The sequence below is a fragment of the Heptranchias perlo genome, chromosome 31 (assembly GCF_035084215.1).
Source record: "Heptranchias perlo isolate sHepPer1 chromosome 31, sHepPer1.hap1, whole genome shotgun sequence".
In the NCBI taxonomy this organism is placed as follows: Eukaryota; Metazoa; Chordata; class Chondrichthyes; order Hexanchiformes; family Hexanchidae; genus Heptranchias; species Heptranchias perlo.
The window spans coordinates 35211198-35227931 of record NC_090355.1 but is presented as its reverse complement, the minus strand read 5'-3'; the positions used below and the strand labels follow the sequence as shown (position 1 = coordinate 35227931).

Here is a 16734-nt window from a genome sequence, read left to right as displayed (position 1 = left end):
GTGCTGTGAACAGGCCCCCGGGAGAGGTGTGAAAATTGTTGTAACTTCTCTTTCCCATCAAATAAGAGGAAATTGAACTTTGGAATCAGAAATCAAACAGAAGATGCTGGAAATACACCGCCAGAGAGGAGGGAGGATGGGGCCGTGGGGAGGGGCCAAGGGGGGAGCTTCACCCCAGCCCCTCCATAGTCACTTAACAATCGGTGCTGGGCCCACATGACCATCCCCATTCCCACTCAAATTACTGGCCCCTCACTTACACATTACCTCATCTGGCTGCTGCCAAACTCCCATTATGCAACACATCATTTAATCTGTTTGTAAGGAGCCTTGCCTTTATACAGCGCCCCATCACATCTCAAAAACAAAGCACTTGTTTTTGCAGTGCAGCAACCTGTTTTGGAGTGAAACGTGGAAGACATTATATGCACAGCAAGATTCCACAAACAGCAATGCGATGACCAACCGACCTGCTTTGGCAGAGGGTGGAATGTTGGCCAGGAGAACGAGAGAGCTCCCTGCTCTAAATGTGTCATGGACCACCGGTAAAGGGGAGGGGTGGTCTTGGTTTAATATCTCAATCAAAGGATGGCACCTCCGACAGTCCAGCACTCTCTCAGTACTGCACCAGAGTATCAGCCTAGTCCCAATGTGGCACTTGGAGTTCATAATTCTCAATATTGGACAGTTAATCTGGTCACACATTCTCTGTTTGCAACCATTAGAACTGGGAGGAAGGAAATGAGACAATGGAATGTACAGGCTGACTATTCAGACTCATGATCTCACTGAATAATCATGAGATTACTCGAATACAGTGGAATCTCTGGAACTAAACTGATCCGCAGATTAAGCAATATGGATCCACCCTGGGCTACAGCCTCTTCATGATCCTGCCTGTCGAATTGCCCAAGTTCAATGACCAGATGAGATTCCAATTAACAGCTACACCACGGCAGGCAACACAAACCCACAGTAGGTACAGTCCTGCACTAACTCCAACCATGTCAGTGCCCCTAATGTCCAGCATCCAAAGCTCAATGTGTACTAAAGCTCAACAAAAACATCAAGGGACCAACATCAACAGGACAACTCTTTCTCCACTTGACTAGAGTCTGTTCATATTCCCGTATCCCCAATACTGGTTCAAGCAGTCAAATGTGTTGAGGTTACTGAAGATTACCGTACAGCCAACCAACACAAAAGTTGAGAGTGCCTCCCACAGACACCAGCCGGTCTTCAATCGCTGCCAAGTTGCCCTCGGCCATTACTGTTGCGCCTCCTCTTCCTCGTCTTTGCCGTTTTCCAGCAACAGGAACCACTTCAGCCGGTCTGGCAGAGGCAAAGACTTCACCTTGGGATCCAAGGGCACGGGCCTCAGAAGCCGTCGAATGTCCACCCTGCAGAGGTGCTTCAGTGAGGCTGGAGAAAGCTCCAGCAGTTTCAGGGGCCTGTACAACGCCAGCACTTGGTCCGTGTAGATGGAGTAGGCCGTAGGTTTGATTACCCACCCCGGAGGTAGCCAGGGACGAGTTGTACTGCCCACCATCAGCTCCAGGACCGTGTCTGCCCGTTGCAAAGCCTCTCGGTGGGTGATGCCGGACTCGGGGCCGTTTAACAGCGCGCGCAGTCTCTCGAAGAGAAGGGTGAATCCGGACCAGCAGGAAGGGCCGTGGTCGGGGCAATGGCCGGAAGCCCCAGAGTCCAGGAGAACTCGTATGATGGGAAGGTGGACTTCAAACTGGTTGATGCAGGTATAGAGGAGGGAGTCCTCGGGCTGACAGGCATCAGGGTTAGCGGTGTGGGTGAGCAGCAGCTGCGTGGTCTGCAGGCAGTAACGCCTGAGGGTCTCTGCCTCCTCCTGGTCTCTACCTTCTGTCTCGCCCAGAAGAAAGACGATAAATGTGAAGACATTGTCGCCATCCATCATGATTGCTTTGACATTTGCACCTAAGAATCAACACATGAACTTTAGATTAGGTGCTTCAGATAGGAATGGATTAAAAAGAACTTGCATTTATTTAGTACCTCTCAACCTCAGGACATCCCAAAGTGCTTTACAGCCAATGAGGTACTTTTGAAGTGTAGTCGCTGTTGTAATGTAGGAAACGTGGCAGCCAATTTGCGCACAGCAAGATCCCACAAACAGCAATGTTTTCAAGACTGAGATCGATAAGATTTTTGTTAGGTAAGGGTATCGAGGAATACGGAGCAAACGTAGGTAAATAGAGTTAAGGTGCAGATCAGCGGTGATCCTATTGTATGGCGGAACAGGCTCGAGGGGCTGAATGGTCTCCTCCTGTTCCTGTGTCTCGCCTCACAAATGAGGAATGGCCACTTCAGTAAGGTTCTGGAGCGCATCTGGTCCCCAAGAAACTCTGAATTCAGCGTCAGTCCAGAGAGGAGGGGAGAAAATTCATGGGATCGTTTTTCTTTGGAAAAGCAAATAAATTACAACCCTCGCCTGTGTGCGGAGTAAATGGGATCCCAGCTCTGAGCAAGAAGCAGGAAGGCCTCACCGCTGAACTGTTGTACTGTCTTGATGCAGATCAGGACTAATGATGTGTATCTGATGAGATCAGAGGGATGAGGCAGTTAAGTAATTTGCTGAAAGGTACAAGAGGATTAGCGTAGGGATTACAGTGGTTCAGGGAGCAGTTGACGTGATATTTATGATGGTGTCTCTACAGAAAGTGATCTGACGGGGGCGCCAAAGCTCTACCAAAATTTCCATCTACCTCACCCACTGACAGCCCCCCCCGGGAAATCCCAACGCTGCTCTGAACGAGTCACTGGGAGACCCCTGCAGCAGATTACGGTGAGTTTCCCCCTCCCTGCCTGTGAAGAAATACCCATCATCCTCAAGATTAGAAAAGGTGCCAAAACTGTTATCCTCTTGTAACACCTCACACTGGACACAGGAGTCCACCCAGCCAAGGATACCTTTGCAACTGTGAGTCCCACCACTAATGGGTTAGAGCACCTTCCTCCACCTTGCTGATAACACCCCCTATTCTACCCACTTCACATCCCATCAAAAAACTTAAGACAGTCACTAATAAATTCAATAAGGAATTCAGTAGAAACTTCTTTACTCAGTGGTTAGAATGTAGAACTCGCTACCACAAGGAGTGGCTGAGACGAATAGCAAAGATGCATTTAAGGGGAAGCTTGATAAACACATGAGGGGAGAAAGGAATAAAAGAATATGCTGATAAGGTGAGATGAAGTAGGCAGGGAGGAGGCTCGTACGGAGCATAAACACCGGCATGGACCAGTTGGGCTGAATGGCCTGTTTCTGTGCTGTAATTTCTATGTAACACAGCCCAGGGCAACCAAGACAGTGCTGGGGGCCCCAGCACACCAGTGCTTCCCAGACCTCCATTCACCCAGGCCCAGACCTCCGACCCATCACTCCGTGGGGAGGGGGGTCCCCTGGCCAAGACCTCCGACCCATCACTCCGTGGGGAGGGGGGTCCCCAGGCCAAGACCTCCGACCCATCACTCCGTGGGGAGGGGGGTCCCCAGGCTCAGACCTCTGACCCATCACTCTGTGGGGGAGGGGGGTCCCTAGGCCAAGACCTCCGACCCATCACTCTGTGGGGAGGGGGGGTCCCCCGGCCAAGACCTCCGACCCATCACTCTGTGGGGGGGGGGTCCCCAGGCTCAGACCTCCGACCCATCACTCTGTGGGGAGGGGGGTCCCCAGGCCAAGACCTCCGACCCATCACTCTGTGGGGGGGGGGTCCCCAGGCTCAGACCTCCGACCCATCACTCTGTGGGGAGGGGGGTCCCCAGGCCAAGACCTCCGACTCATCACTGTGGTGCTCGAGGGTCAGTTGCAGGATTGCTGAAAGACATTGACTGGGATTATGAGCCTCAACAAATAATAAAATTCAAGTGAGTAACACTGCTCTAAACGGCACTGTGCAGCTCCCCCGCAGGATCTGGTGCTAAAAGAACAACGAACTTGCATTTATACTGCGTTTTTCACGACTGCGGGACGTCCCAAAGCGCTTTATAGCCAATCAAATACTTTTGAAGTGTCGTCACTGTTGGCAAAATCCTACATGTCAGGAACCGGGGGTCTCCATGACACTGACCCCCAGCAAGGGTCAGCGCCCTCAGGAGAGGAGGGGGAGGGGTGAAAGTTAAGAGAAAGCTCTGTTACCGTACCCCTCTCGAGGAGCAGTTTGATGTTGTCGGTGTTGTGCACCTGGACTCCGTCACTGCTGGCTAGCGCGTGGAGTAAGGCCGATTTTCCTGAGAGAGTGAGAGACACACTACGTTTAATTCGAAGATGTCGGCACGGACGAGATTGCAAAAATAAAGAAATAATGAAAAGACGACCGACCGGTCTTGTCCACCCCGTTTATATCGGCGCCGAGGTCAAGCAGCCGTCGCAGGCAAGGCAAGCGTTCCACCTCCTCACTCGCCAGGTCCAGCGGGCTGCTGCTGTGAACCTACACCAGGGGCAAAGAGGCATCATTAGATCGAAAACCCACATTTATACAGTGCCCTCGTACCCTCCGGACGTCCCAAAACCGCTTCACAGCCAGTGAATTACTGCGTGAAGTGTAGGCAACTGTTTATTTTGTAGGAAATGCGGCAGCCAATTTGCGCACAGCAAGATCCCACAAACAGCAATGAGATAACTATCAGATAATGTGTTTTGGGGATGTAGATTGAGGGATAAATATTGTCCAGGACACCGGGGAGAACTCTCCTGCTCTTCTTCGAATATTGCGGTGGCGTCTCTTGCGTCTACCCGAGAGAGCAGACGGGGTCTCAGTTTAACGCCTCATCCGAAAGATGGCACCTCCGACAGTGCAGCACTCCCTCAGTACTGAACAGGGAGTGTCAGCCTGGATTATGGGCTCAAGTCTCTGAAGTAGGACTTGAACCCACAACCTTTTGACTCAGAGGCAAGAGAGCTACGAACTGAGCCAGGTTATTATCGTAGAATAACAGGTATTAAACACCCCCCCATCCCACTCCCGAAAACCCTTAGCTGACCTTGGGGAATGCAGCGCTAGGGGTCACTATACTAACCCACTCCCTGTAAGGGCTAACGTGGAGAGAGGAGACAAGCGATCACAAAGCACTGGGAGGCAGTGAGCTGGTACTTCACTGTCCCACAGAGCCGAGGGATGGATAATGAATGCACAGGGTCAGGTCCTGGATCTGACACGTGGTCCCTGGAGCTAATTAATGTTCAGATCCTATCGACCGATAAACTCCAATGTTCACTAAAATCACCAAAACATCTTGCATTTATACAGTGCCTTTAACGTAGTAAAACGTCCCAAGGCGCTTCGCAGGAGCGTAAATCAGACAAAAATTGACACTGAGCCAAAGAAAGAGACATTAGGACAAGAGACCAAAAGCTTGATCAAAGAGGTAGATTTTAAAAGACTTGCATTTCTATAGCGCCTTTCACAACCTCAGGACGTCCCAAAGCGCTTTACAGCCAATGAAATACTTCTGAAGTGTAGTCACCGTTGTTATGTAGAAAACGAGGCAGCCAATTTGCACACAGCAAGATCCCACAAACAGCAATGTGATAATGACCAGATAATCTGTTTAAGGAGCGTCTTAAAGGGGGAAGAGAGAGGCGGAGAGGTTTAGAGAGGGAATGCCAGAGCTGAAGGCCTAGGCAGCTGAAGGCACGGCCGCCAATGGTGGGGTGAAGGGAGCGGGGGAGATGCAGAGGAGGCCAGAGTTTGAGGAGTGCAGAGTTCTGAGAGGGTTGTAAGGCTGAAGGAGGTGATAGAGATAAGGAGGGGCGAGGCCATGGAGGGATTTGAACAGGAAGATGAGAATTTCTTTTAAATGGAGGTGTTGGTGGACCGGGAGCCAATGTGGGTCAGCGAGCACAGGGAGCGATGCAATCAGTACTTTGATATTTTAGACCTTTATTCAGGAGAGTTCACGATGTGCCACTTACCCGGTCCCTCTTGTTGATGTCTGCTCCGTGCCGCACCAGCAGTTCCACCACATCGGGCTGGTTACGCAGGACCGCGACATGCAAGGGCGTGTAATAGGTGACGGGATCTACGGAAAAGACAAGACGGTGCCACACCATTAGAGGAAGATCCACCGGAGAGAACCAGTCATCTCACGCCGTGCACCCGACGCCGCGCATCGCACCCCACCCACCGCACCCCACACACCGCACCCCACACCAGGCATCGCACCCCACCACACCCACCGCACCCCACACACCGCACCCCACACCAGGCATCGCACCCCACCACACCCACCGCACCCCCACACACCGCACCCCACACCAGGCATCGCACCCCACCCCACCCACCGCACCCCACCCACCGCACCCCACCCACCCCACCGCACCCCACCCCACCCACCGCACCCCACCCACCGCACCCCACACCAGGCATCGCACCCCACACCAGGCATCGCACCCCACCCGACGCCTCGCACCCCACCCGACGCCTCGCACCGCATCGCACCCCACCACACCCACCCCACCACACCCACCACACCCCACCCACCCCACCACACCCACCGCACCACACCCACCGCACCCCACCCACCCCACCACACCCACCGCACCCCACCCACCGCACCCCACCCACCGCACCCCACCCACCGCACCCCACCACACCCACACCCACCGCACCCCCCCACACCCACCGCACCCCACCCACACCCACCCCATCGCACCCCACCCCACCCCACGCATCACACCCGACGCCGTGCATCGCACCCCGCGCACTCGACGCCACACACCCCACCCCACGCAACCAACGCCGCACCCCGTGTACCCGACAACCGGACAGAGTGTAGGTGAGGCTCAAGCTGTTCATGGAGCCGGGGGGGTGGGGAGGAAGACATGGAGAGCTGTGGCTTGGTTTTGATTATCCACTGTTCGGTACGCTCTGCTGACCGCAAACACAATTCTCTAACAGCCTAGTTCAGATGAAGAGCTTGTTAGCCAAGCTGAGGGGCAACAGGGAATAATACCCAAAAATCACTCACTACAGGTACAGCTATAAGGAAAGAATGAACAGGCTACAGCTCTTTTCTCTATTAAAGAGAAGGCTCAGCGATGACCTGATGGCGGTCTTTATGATTATGAAGGGGTTCGATAGGGTAAACGTAGAGAAGATGTTTCCACTTGTGGGGGGAGTCCAAAACTAGGGCCCATAAATATAAGATAATCACAAATAAATCCAATCGGGAATTCAGGAGAAACTTCTTTATCCAGAGAGTGGTGAGAATGTGGAACTCGCTCCCACAAGGAGTAGTTGAGGTGAATGGCGTAGATGCATTTAACGGGAAGCTAGATAAACACATGAGGGAGAAAGGAACAGAGGGATATGTTGATAGGGTTAGAGGAGGCTCATGTGGAGCATAAACACTGACGTAGACCAGTTGGCCTGAATGGCCTGTTTCTATGCTGCACATTCTATGTAATAAAATGACCGAAAGGGCCATTGTGTCCCGCCGTCCGGACAATTCTAACCTTCGAAGTTAAGGTCAGCTCCGTGTGTCAGCAGTTCCTCAGCAGCACCCACCAGGCCGGCCTCAGACACTTTGAGCAGTGAGTAGCTGATGGCTTCCTCGTAGAAGGACGATCGCGACTCTCTCTCCAGCAGCCCCAGGAGAGCTGCCGAGTCTGTCCCATTCACAGGGCCCTCGCTGTAACCCAACCAGAGAAACGATAAGAAAGAAAGGACTTGCATTTATACAGAGCCTTTCACAACCTCAGGACGTCCCAAAGCGCTTTACAGCCAATGAAGTACTTCTTGAAACGTGGTCACTGTTGTAATGTAGGAAATGTGGCAGCCAATTTGCGCACAGCAAGATCCCTCAAACAGTAACGCGATAATGATCAGATCATCTGTTTTATTGACGTTTGAGGGATAAATATTGGCCCCAGGACACCAGGGAGAACTCCTCTGCTCTTCTTCTAAATAGTACCACGGGATCTTTTACATCGAGGGCAGACGGGCCTCGGTTTAACATCTCATCCGAGCGATGGCACCTCCGACAGTGCGGCGCTCCCTCGGCACTGACCCTCCGACAGCGCGGCGCTCCCTCGGCACTGACCCTCCGACAGCGCGGCGCTCCCTCGGCACTGCCCCTCCGACAGCGCGGCGCTCCCTCGGCACTGCCCCTCCGACAGCGCGGCGCTCCCTCGGCACTGCCCCTCCGACAGCGCGGCGCTCCCTCGGCACTGCCCCTCCGACAGCGCGGCGCTCCCTCGGCACTGCCCCTCCGACAGCGCGGCGCTCCCTCGGCACTGCCCCTCCGACAGCGCGGCGCTCCCTCGGCACTGCCCCTCCGACAGCGCGGCGCTCCCTCGGCACTGCCCCTCCGACAGCGCGGCGCTCCCTCGGCACTGCCCCTCCGACAGCGCGGCGCTCCCTCGGCACTGCCCCTCCGACAGCGCGGCGCTCCCTCGGCACTGCCCCTCCGACAGCGCGGCGCTCCCTCGGCACTGCCCCTCCGACAGCGCGGCGCTCCCTCGGCACTGCCCCTCCGACAGCGCGGCGCTCCCTCGGCACTGCCCCTCCGACAGCGCGGCGCTCCCTCGGCACTGCCCCTCCGACAGCGCGGCGCTCCCTCGGCACTGCCCCTCCGACAGCGCGGCGCTCCCTCGGCACTGCCCCTCCGACAGCGCGGCGCTCCCTCGGCACTGCCCCTCCGACAGCGCGGCGCTCCCTCGGCACTGCCCCTCCGACAGCGCGGCGCTCCCTCGGCACTGCCCCTCCGACAGCGCGGCGCTCCCTCGGCACTGCCCCTCCGACAGCGCGGCGCTCCCTCGGCACTGCCCCTCCGACAGCGCGGCGCTCCCTCGGCACTGCCCCTCCGACAGCGCGGCGCTCCCTCGGCACTGCCCCTCCGACAGCGCGGCGCTCCCTCGGCACTGCCCCTCCGACAGCGCGGCGCTCCCTCGGCACTGCCCCTCCGACAGCGCGGCGCTCCCTCGGCACTGCACTGAAGCAACTGGGAGAATTCTTTTTAAAAAATCAAATAATGGACGGAGTTGTTAGAATTTTAATAAAATCTCTAACCAGTCGGTGTGAAGAGACCTGTAACAGCACCAGGGAGCTGCTGGACCTCATTAGGAAGCCTCTCTACGCCCACAGCACAGACTGGTTTAAAGTCGCTGGACCGTTCCTCGAACTCACCTGCCTGGGTGTCCGTCACCTCTCTCTCTGCTCGGTTCCTGTAACCCTACCACCCCGAGAATTTCATCAACCAACGGCTGATACTCGAAGATGATACGTCGGAACCCGTGCAGGTACGGCATGGCTTCCCCGATCTATCTCTGGGCAGCACCTGACACAAAGCACATTCTCTCTGTGTAGCTGAAACGGGCACTGACACGAGGAGCTGAGAGGGAAAGAAACACGTTAAAGGAGCAGTTTACAAACACACGCACAATGCCAGGCAGGAAAAGACCTACTGGTCCATCCATCCTGCCCCACATAGTCGGGATGCCTCGTGTATCACGATTCAGACACCCCCCACCCCACCAGAAACCATATGATCTCCTGGGAGAGACGAGAAAACAGATACAAACCCCATGCCAATTAGAGGGGGAGAAATCTGGTAATTCCTCTCTGACCCCTTTTAGGCGATCAAAACTAGTCCAGGAGATCACTGTGGTCCTGATTTACGTTAGCAGGTACCTATTTCTGGTACAGGTGATCTCCGCCACAGCCAGAAACAGGTCCAGCTCTTGCTTGAAGGGATTCAATAGATCAACGTCCACCACGAGCTGGCAGCCTGTTCCAGAGGTCCACTATTCTCCGGGAAAAGAACCACCTCCTGACATCTAACCTCGATAACTTGGGATTGTGACTCCTGGTCCTCTCTAACCTAGTTATTTTTACCCTTTGCTTTGAGGAGCATTAGATGCTTCTGACCTACGTTACAAAACACAGTGACTACAGAGTCACGGGGAAAAACGCTCTCCCTCTCAAATTACCCACTGGTAAAAGGTTAGAGGGTGACCTGCTCCCAGACTCTGTCAGTGATACTCGAGCTGGTCACTAGGTAGCAGACAAGTGCAGTCCAGGCAACGCAATCTCCAATTTCTTTCCTCTTTGCACCCTGTGCTTGGCACCCTTCCTCCTCCCAAACAGCACAGCAGGACTCCATCAAACCGAGCTGCTGTCCCACCCATGTGCAGCACACTGCGGTACAATTACAGCCAGGGGTCCCCACAGAATGGGGAACTGATCTGCCAGAAGCAGTGACGGGCAAACTGTGCCCCAACCACAGGCCTCAGTCCCACTCCCAGCAGATCGATGCTTCCTGCATCGGGGTGACATTCCCACACCGGGAGACCCCGTAACCTCTCAGGGCGAGGTCGCCAAATAGCAAGCAATCCGTTGTCAACTTAAAGCTGGGCCGGGACCTTGGCTAACTCGTGCTAACCGGCACAAAGGAGGCTTTCGCCCTATCAGACCGGTGAATGCAACGAGCATTAATAACCCGAGAGACTGTGCCAAACCGTCCGCCATGCACCAGCCCAGGTACCGACACCGACAGGGACCGGGAGGGACGGGGATGTATCCAGTCAGATGCACCCAGTGAAACCCCTGGCGAGGAGGGGGATGCGATAACTGTGCCTGTAACAAGCTCACTGGGTCATTTGCACAACACGGCCCGGGACAGTGATCTCACCCTCAGAGATCTTTTCGGGGGGGGGGGGGGGGGTTGGAATATTAGTTCAGTTTTCCAGCAGTTTCTACCCTCACTGCTTAATAATTTCAATTGCATTAATATCCTGCCCCCCTCCGCCAGATCTCAGGAAATTCAACCGCGCCCCCACAGGAAATTTCGCTCCTCCACCACCTCAGGAAACGTAACCCCTTCCCCACTTCAAGAATTGGAGCCACGACAGGACATTCAGCCCCTCCCCCCGGGGGGGTCCCAGGACATTCAGCCCCTCCCCCCGGGGGTCCCAGGACATTCAGCCCCTCCCCCCCGGGGTCCCAGGACATTCAGCCCCTCCCCCTGGGGGGGGGGGGGGGTCCCAGGACATTCGGCCCCTCCCCCCGGGGTCCCAGGACATTCGGCCCCTCCCCCCGGGGTGCCAGGACATTCGGCCCCTCCCCCCGGGGGGGGGGGTCCCAGGACATTCAGCCCCTCCCCCCGGGGTCCCAGGACATTCGGCCCCTCCCCCCGGGGTCCCAGGACATTCGGCCCCTCCCCCCGGGGTCCCAGGACATTCGGCCCCTCCCAATGAACAACAGAAACTGCCTGGAATCCGAGGGCCTCTCTCCGCCTCTCTCCCCCTCCCTCACCTCCCTCCCCTCTCCCCCCTCCCTCCCTCTCTCCCTCCTCCCGCTCGGGGCCCGATTCACTCACCTCCACCACCGGAAACCCGCCGTCTATTCCCACCGGAGGGGGAACAGCACTTCCGCCATCCCCGGGAGAAAGGTTCCGGGATGCTCTGGTTCCGCATGCTGTGTGTGTGCGATCAGCTGGAGACCTTCACCTGCAGCAACTCTCGGCTACCGCTGTCAGCGGGGCCTCCAACACAACAGGATCTGAGTGAGATCCCGAAAAACCCATTCAAACAGCGACATTGTCAAACTGACTAAAGCCCAAAGTCACCCCCACCCCCTGGATCAAACCCCCTGGACCCCCACCCCCTGGATCAAACCCCCTGGACCCCCACCCCCTGGATCAAACCCCCTGGTCCCCCACCCCCTGGATCAAACCCCCTGGTCCCCCACCCCCTGGATCAAACCCCCTGGACCCCCACCCCCTGGATCAAACCCCCTGGTCCCCCACCCCCTGGATCAAACCCCCTGGTCCCCCACCCCCTGGATCAAACCCCCTGGACCCCCACCCCCTGGATCAAACCCCCTGGACCCCCCACCCCCTGGATCAAACTCCCTGGACCCCCACCCCCTGGATCAAACCCCCTGGACCCCCCACCCCCTGGATCAAACCCCCTGGACCCCCACCCCCTGGATCAAACCCCCTGGACCCCCACCCCCTGGATCAAACTCCCTGGACCCCCCACCCCCTGGATCAAACTCCCTGGACCCCCACCCCCTGGATCAAACTCCCTGGACCCCCACTCCCTGGATCAAACCCCCTGGTCCCCCACCCCCTGGATCAAACCCCCTGGACCCCCACCCCCTGGATCAAACCCCCTGGATCAAACCCCCTGGTCCCCCACCCCCTGGATCAAACCCCCTGGTCCCCCACCCCCTGGATCAAACCTTCTGGTCCCCCACCCCCTGGATCAAACCCCCTGGTCCCCCACCCCCTGGATCAAACCCCCTGGACCCCCACCCCCTGGATCAAACCCCCTGGACCCCCACCCCCTGGATCAAACCCCCTGGACCCCCACCCCCTGGATCATACCCCCTGGACCCCCACCCCCTGGATCAATACCCCTGGACCCCCACCTCCTGGATCAAACCCCCTGGTCCCCCACCCCCTGGATCAAACCCCCTGGATCAAACCCCCACCTCCTGGATCAAACCCCTTGGACCCCCACCCCCTGGATCAAACCCCCTGGATCAAACCCCCTGGACCCCCACCTCCTGGATCAAACCCCCTGGACCCCCACCCCCTGGATCAAACCCCCTGGACCCCCCACCCCCTGGACCCCCACCTCCTGGATCAAACCCCCCGGATCCCCACCTCCTGGATCAACCCCCCTGGACCCCCACCTCCTGGATCAAACCCCCTGGTCCCCCACCCCCTGGATCATACCCCCTGGACCCCCACCTCCTGGATCAAACCCCCTGGACCCCCACCTCCTGGATCAAACCCCCTGGACCCCCACCCCCTGGATCATACCCCCTGGACCCCCACCCCCTGGACCCCCACCTCCTGGACCCCCACCTCCTGGATCAAACCCCCTGGACCCCCACCCCCTGGACCCCCACCCCCTGGATCAAACCCCCTGGACCCCCACCCCCTGGATCAAACCCCCTGGACCCCCACCCCCTGGACCCCCACCCCCTGGACCCCCACCCCCCGGACCCCCACCCCCCGGACCCCCACCCCCCGGACCCCCTGGACCCCCACCTCCTGGATCAAACCCCCTGGACCCCCACCTCCTGGATCAAACCCCCTGGTCCCTCACCCCCTGGATCAAACCCCCTGGACCCCCACCCCCTGGATCAAACCCCCTGGACCCCCACCTCCTGGATCAAACCCCTTGGACCCCCACCCCCTGGATCAAACCCCCTGGACTCCCACCCCCTGATCAAACTCCTGGACCCCCACCTCCTGGATCAAACCCCCTGGATCAAACCCCCTGGACCCCACCCCTGGACCCCCACCTCCTGGATCAAACCCCCCGGACCCCCACCTCCTGGATCAACCCCCCTGGACCCCCCACCTCCTGGATCAACCCCCTGGTCCCCCACCCCCCTGGATCAAACCCCCTGGACCCCCACCTCCTGGAACAAACCCTCTGGACCCCCACCTCCTGGATCAAACCCCCTGGACCCCCACCCCCTGGATCATACCCCCTGGACCCCCACCCCCTGGACCCCCACCTCCTGGGTCAAACCCCCTGGACCCCCACCCCCTGGATCAAACCCCCTGGACCCCCACCCCCTGGACCCCCACCCCCTGGACCCCCACCCCCCTGGATCAAACCCCCTGGACCCCCACCCCCTGGACCCCCCACCCCCTGGACCCCCACCCCCTGGACCCCCACCCCCTGGATCAAACCCCCCGGTCCCCCACCTCCTGGATCAAATCCCCTGGACCCCCACCTCCTGGATCAAACCCCCTGGTCCCCCACCCCCTGGATCAAACCCCCCTGGACCCCCACCCCCTGGATCAAACCCCTTGGACCCCCACCCCCTGGATCAAACCCCCTGGACCCCCCACCCCATGGATCAAACCCCCTGGACCCCCACCTCCTGGATCAAACCCCCTGGACCCCACCCCGTGGATCAACCCCCTGGACCCCCACCCCCTGGACCCCCACCCCCTGGATCAAACCCCCCGGACCCCCACCTCCTGGATCAAACCCCCTGGACCCCCACCTCCTGGATCAAACCCCCTGGTCCCCCACCCCCTGGATCAAACCCCCTGGACCCCCACCTCCTGGATCAAACCCCTTGGACCCCCACCCCCTGGATCAAACCCCCTGGACCCCCACCCCCTGGATCAAACCCCCTGGACCCCCACCTCCTGGATCAAACCCCCTGGACCCCCACCTCCTGGATCAAACTCCCTGGACCCCCACCTCCTGGATCAAACCCCCTGGACTCCCACCCCCTGGATCAAACCCCCTGGACCCCCACCTCCTGGATCAAAGCCCCTGGATCAAACCCCCTGGACCCCCACTCCCTGGACCCCCACCTCCTGGATCAAACCCCCCGGACCCCCACCTCCTGGATCAACCCCCCTGGACCCCCACCTCCTGGATCAAACCCCCTGGTCCCCCACCCCCTGGATCATACCCCCTGGACCCCCACCTCCTGGATCAAACCCCCTGGACCCCCACCTCCTGGATCAAACCCCCTGGATCATACCCCCTGGACCCCCACCCCCTGGACCCCCACCTCCTGGATCAAACCCCCTGGACCACCACCCCCTGGATCCCCACCCCCTGGACCCCCACCCCCTGGACCCCCACCCCCTGGACCCCCACCCCCTGGATCAAACCCCCTGGACCCCCACCCCCTGGACCCCCACCCCCTGGACCCCCACCCCCTGGATCAAACCCCCTGGACCCCCACCACCTGGACCCCCACCCCCTGGATCAAACCCCCCGGACCCCCACCTCCTGGATCAAATCCCCTGGACCCCCACCTCCTGGATCAAACCCCCTGGTCCCCCACCCCCTGGATCAAACCCCCTGGACCCCCACCCCCTGGATCAAACCCCTTGGACCCCCACCCCCTGGATCAAACCCCCTGGACCCCCACCCCATGGATCAAACCCCCTGGACCCCCACCTCCTGGATCAAACCCCCTGGACTCCCACCCCGTGGATCAAACCCCCTGGACCCCCACCCCCTGGACCCCCACCCCCTGGATCAAATCCCCCGGACCCCCACCTCCTGGATCAAACCCCCTGGACCCCCACCTCCTGGATCAAACCCCCTGGTCCCCCACCCCCTGGATCAAACCCCCTGGACCCCCACCTCCTGGATCAAACCCCTTGGACCCCCACCCCCTGGATCAAACCCCCTGGACCCCCACCCCCTGGATCAAACCCCCTGGACCCCCACCTCCTGGATCAAACCCCCTGGACCCCAACCTCCTGGATCAAACCCCCTGGACCCCCACCTCCTGGATCAAACCCCCTGGACCCCCACCCTCTGGACCCAACCCCCTGAAACCCCACCCTGGACCCCCACACCCTGGTCCCCTCCCTGTGGACCCCAACCCCATGATTTCCACCCCCTGAACCCCATCCACTTGGATTTTCACTCCCTGGATCTCACCCCCTGGACCCCACCAGTCTCGCAGTTAAATGATCTTCAGGGTGAACTTGTTGGGATGTTTCAGATCTTCACTGATGGAGTTTGTTCACCCCTCCTTGTCCCAAAGACGCTGCTGACTCTCATTGGAGAATAGTTCCACTGCCCTCTGGTGCCTCATCAAAATGGCCGTTTTTCGTGTGTGATGCTAGTCAGCAATTCAACCACGGAGGGCATCACGGCTGAACCTGATCCTGTCAACGCCAGACATCCACACAAACACGCTCACAATTTAGTGTTGCCAACCCTCCAAGATTGTCCTGGAGTCTCCAGGGATTTCTGGTCTGTGTATTTTTGCTACTTACTAGGGGTGTCACTGGAGTGTCCTGTGAACCACAACTAACTCCCAGTGCAGTACTGAAGGAGTGCTGCACTACCGGAGGTGCCGTGTTTCGGACGAGACGTTAAATCGAGGCCCTGACTGCCCTCTCGGATAGATGCAAAAGATCCTACAGTTATTTATCTCATTGCTGCTTGTGGGATCTTGCTGTGCGCAAATTGGCTGCTGTGTTTCTTACATTACAACGGTGAACGCGCTTCGAAAGTATTTCATTGGCTGTAAAGCGCGTTGGGACGTCCTGAGGTCGTGAAAGGTGATATATAAATGCAAGTTCTTTCTTTCTAAATCCCTCAATGGCGTTGCCCCTCGCTATCTCAATAATTTCCTCCAACCCTTACACTCCCTCTCCAGGGCTCTCCGATCCTCTTGTGCCCGCCCTTTGTCCCAACGTTGACCCCGAAATGCCAGTCTCTGGTGTTCGTTCCATAAACCCCTCTGCCTCCAGGAAATCGGAAAATAAAAATGACAGAAAAAAGAGAAAGTATGTGAAAGTTTAAAAACAATTGATATGGAAAAGTTTTATACTGACATTTTTAATATATATTTAATTTATTGTGGAACTCAGGAAGGGATTGTAAATCCCTCACATCCCCAATCAGGTCGCACTGAATCTGCATTCTAATTTTACCCAGTTACACAGCCGTGAGCAAACTTTAAGTCTCTAAGACCTCTTGCTGTGGGAAACGCTGCTCAACTCAGCAGCCAGATTAAGAGTGGACTGTGGTTAGGATTTGGGTTTGAAGGTCGGGGTGGGGGGGGGGGGGGGTTAAAGGTCAGGTAGGGTCAAACTAGATGGTGGTGCCTGTATTTTGGGCTGATTATGACTTTAAAGCATCGTTCACAGCTGCACAGAACGGTAAAATACCGCATCAGAAAATAAAACAAGCTGAGGAAATATCTGTCCGCACTGTTCAAACAGTCGGGCCTTTCCAAATGGCCA

The 16734-nt window shown here is 57.8% G+C and overlaps 2 protein-coding genes across 3 annotated transcripts; one reads left to right on the top strand and one right to left on the bottom strand.

Moving 5' to 3' along the window:
- Positions 1–1200: 1200 nt before the first annotated feature.
- asb6 (ankyrin repeat and SOCS box containing 6) lies at positions 1201–11374 on the bottom strand. Of its 2 annotated transcripts, none has more exons than XM_067969982.1 (7): positions 11353–11374; positions 9162–9366; positions 7490–7665; positions 5948–6054; positions 4355–4463; positions 4177–4263; positions 1201–1950 (listed from the first exon to the last, which is right to left on the bottom strand). In XM_067969982.1, exons 2-7 carry the CDS (start codon positions 9281–9283, stop codon positions 1268–1270), a joined length of 1284 nt encoding a protein of 427 aa, XP_067826083.1. In that variant the 5' UTR covers positions 9284–9366; positions 11353–11374; the 3' UTR covers positions 1201–1267. The 2 variants fall into 2 exon arrangements, with proteins under 2 accessions (XP_067826083.1, XP_067826082.1); XM_067969981.1 differs by lacking the exon at positions 11353–11374 and adding an exon at positions 9666–11297.
- Positions 11375–13854: 2480 nt separating this feature from the next.
- Positions 13855–15381, top strand: LOC137300356 (proline-rich protein 2-like). The gene has a single exon (XM_067969439.1). The coding sequence runs from the start codon at positions 13855–13857 to the stop codon at positions 15379–15381; it is 1527 nt and encodes a 508-aa protein (XP_067825540.1).
- Positions 15382–16734: the final 1353 nt, after the last annotated feature.

Coding starts and splice junctions, on each gene's coding strand:
- asb6 (XM_067969982.1), bottom strand. CDS start 9,283: ATGCCGTACCTGCACGGGTTCCGACGTATCATCTTCGAGTATCAGCCG. Junction 6,055..7,489: donor AGCTGACCTTAACTTCGAAG/GTTAGAATTGTC, acceptor TCTTTTCCGTAG/ATCCCGTCACCTATTACACG. Junction 1,951..4,176: donor CAAACTGCTCCTCGAGAGGG/GTACGGTAACAG, acceptor GTTGATTCTTAG/GTGCAAATGTCAAAGCAATC.
- LOC137300356 (XM_067969439.1), top strand. CDS start 13,855: ATGGATCAAACCCCCTGGACCCCCACCTCCTGGATCAAACCCCCTGGA.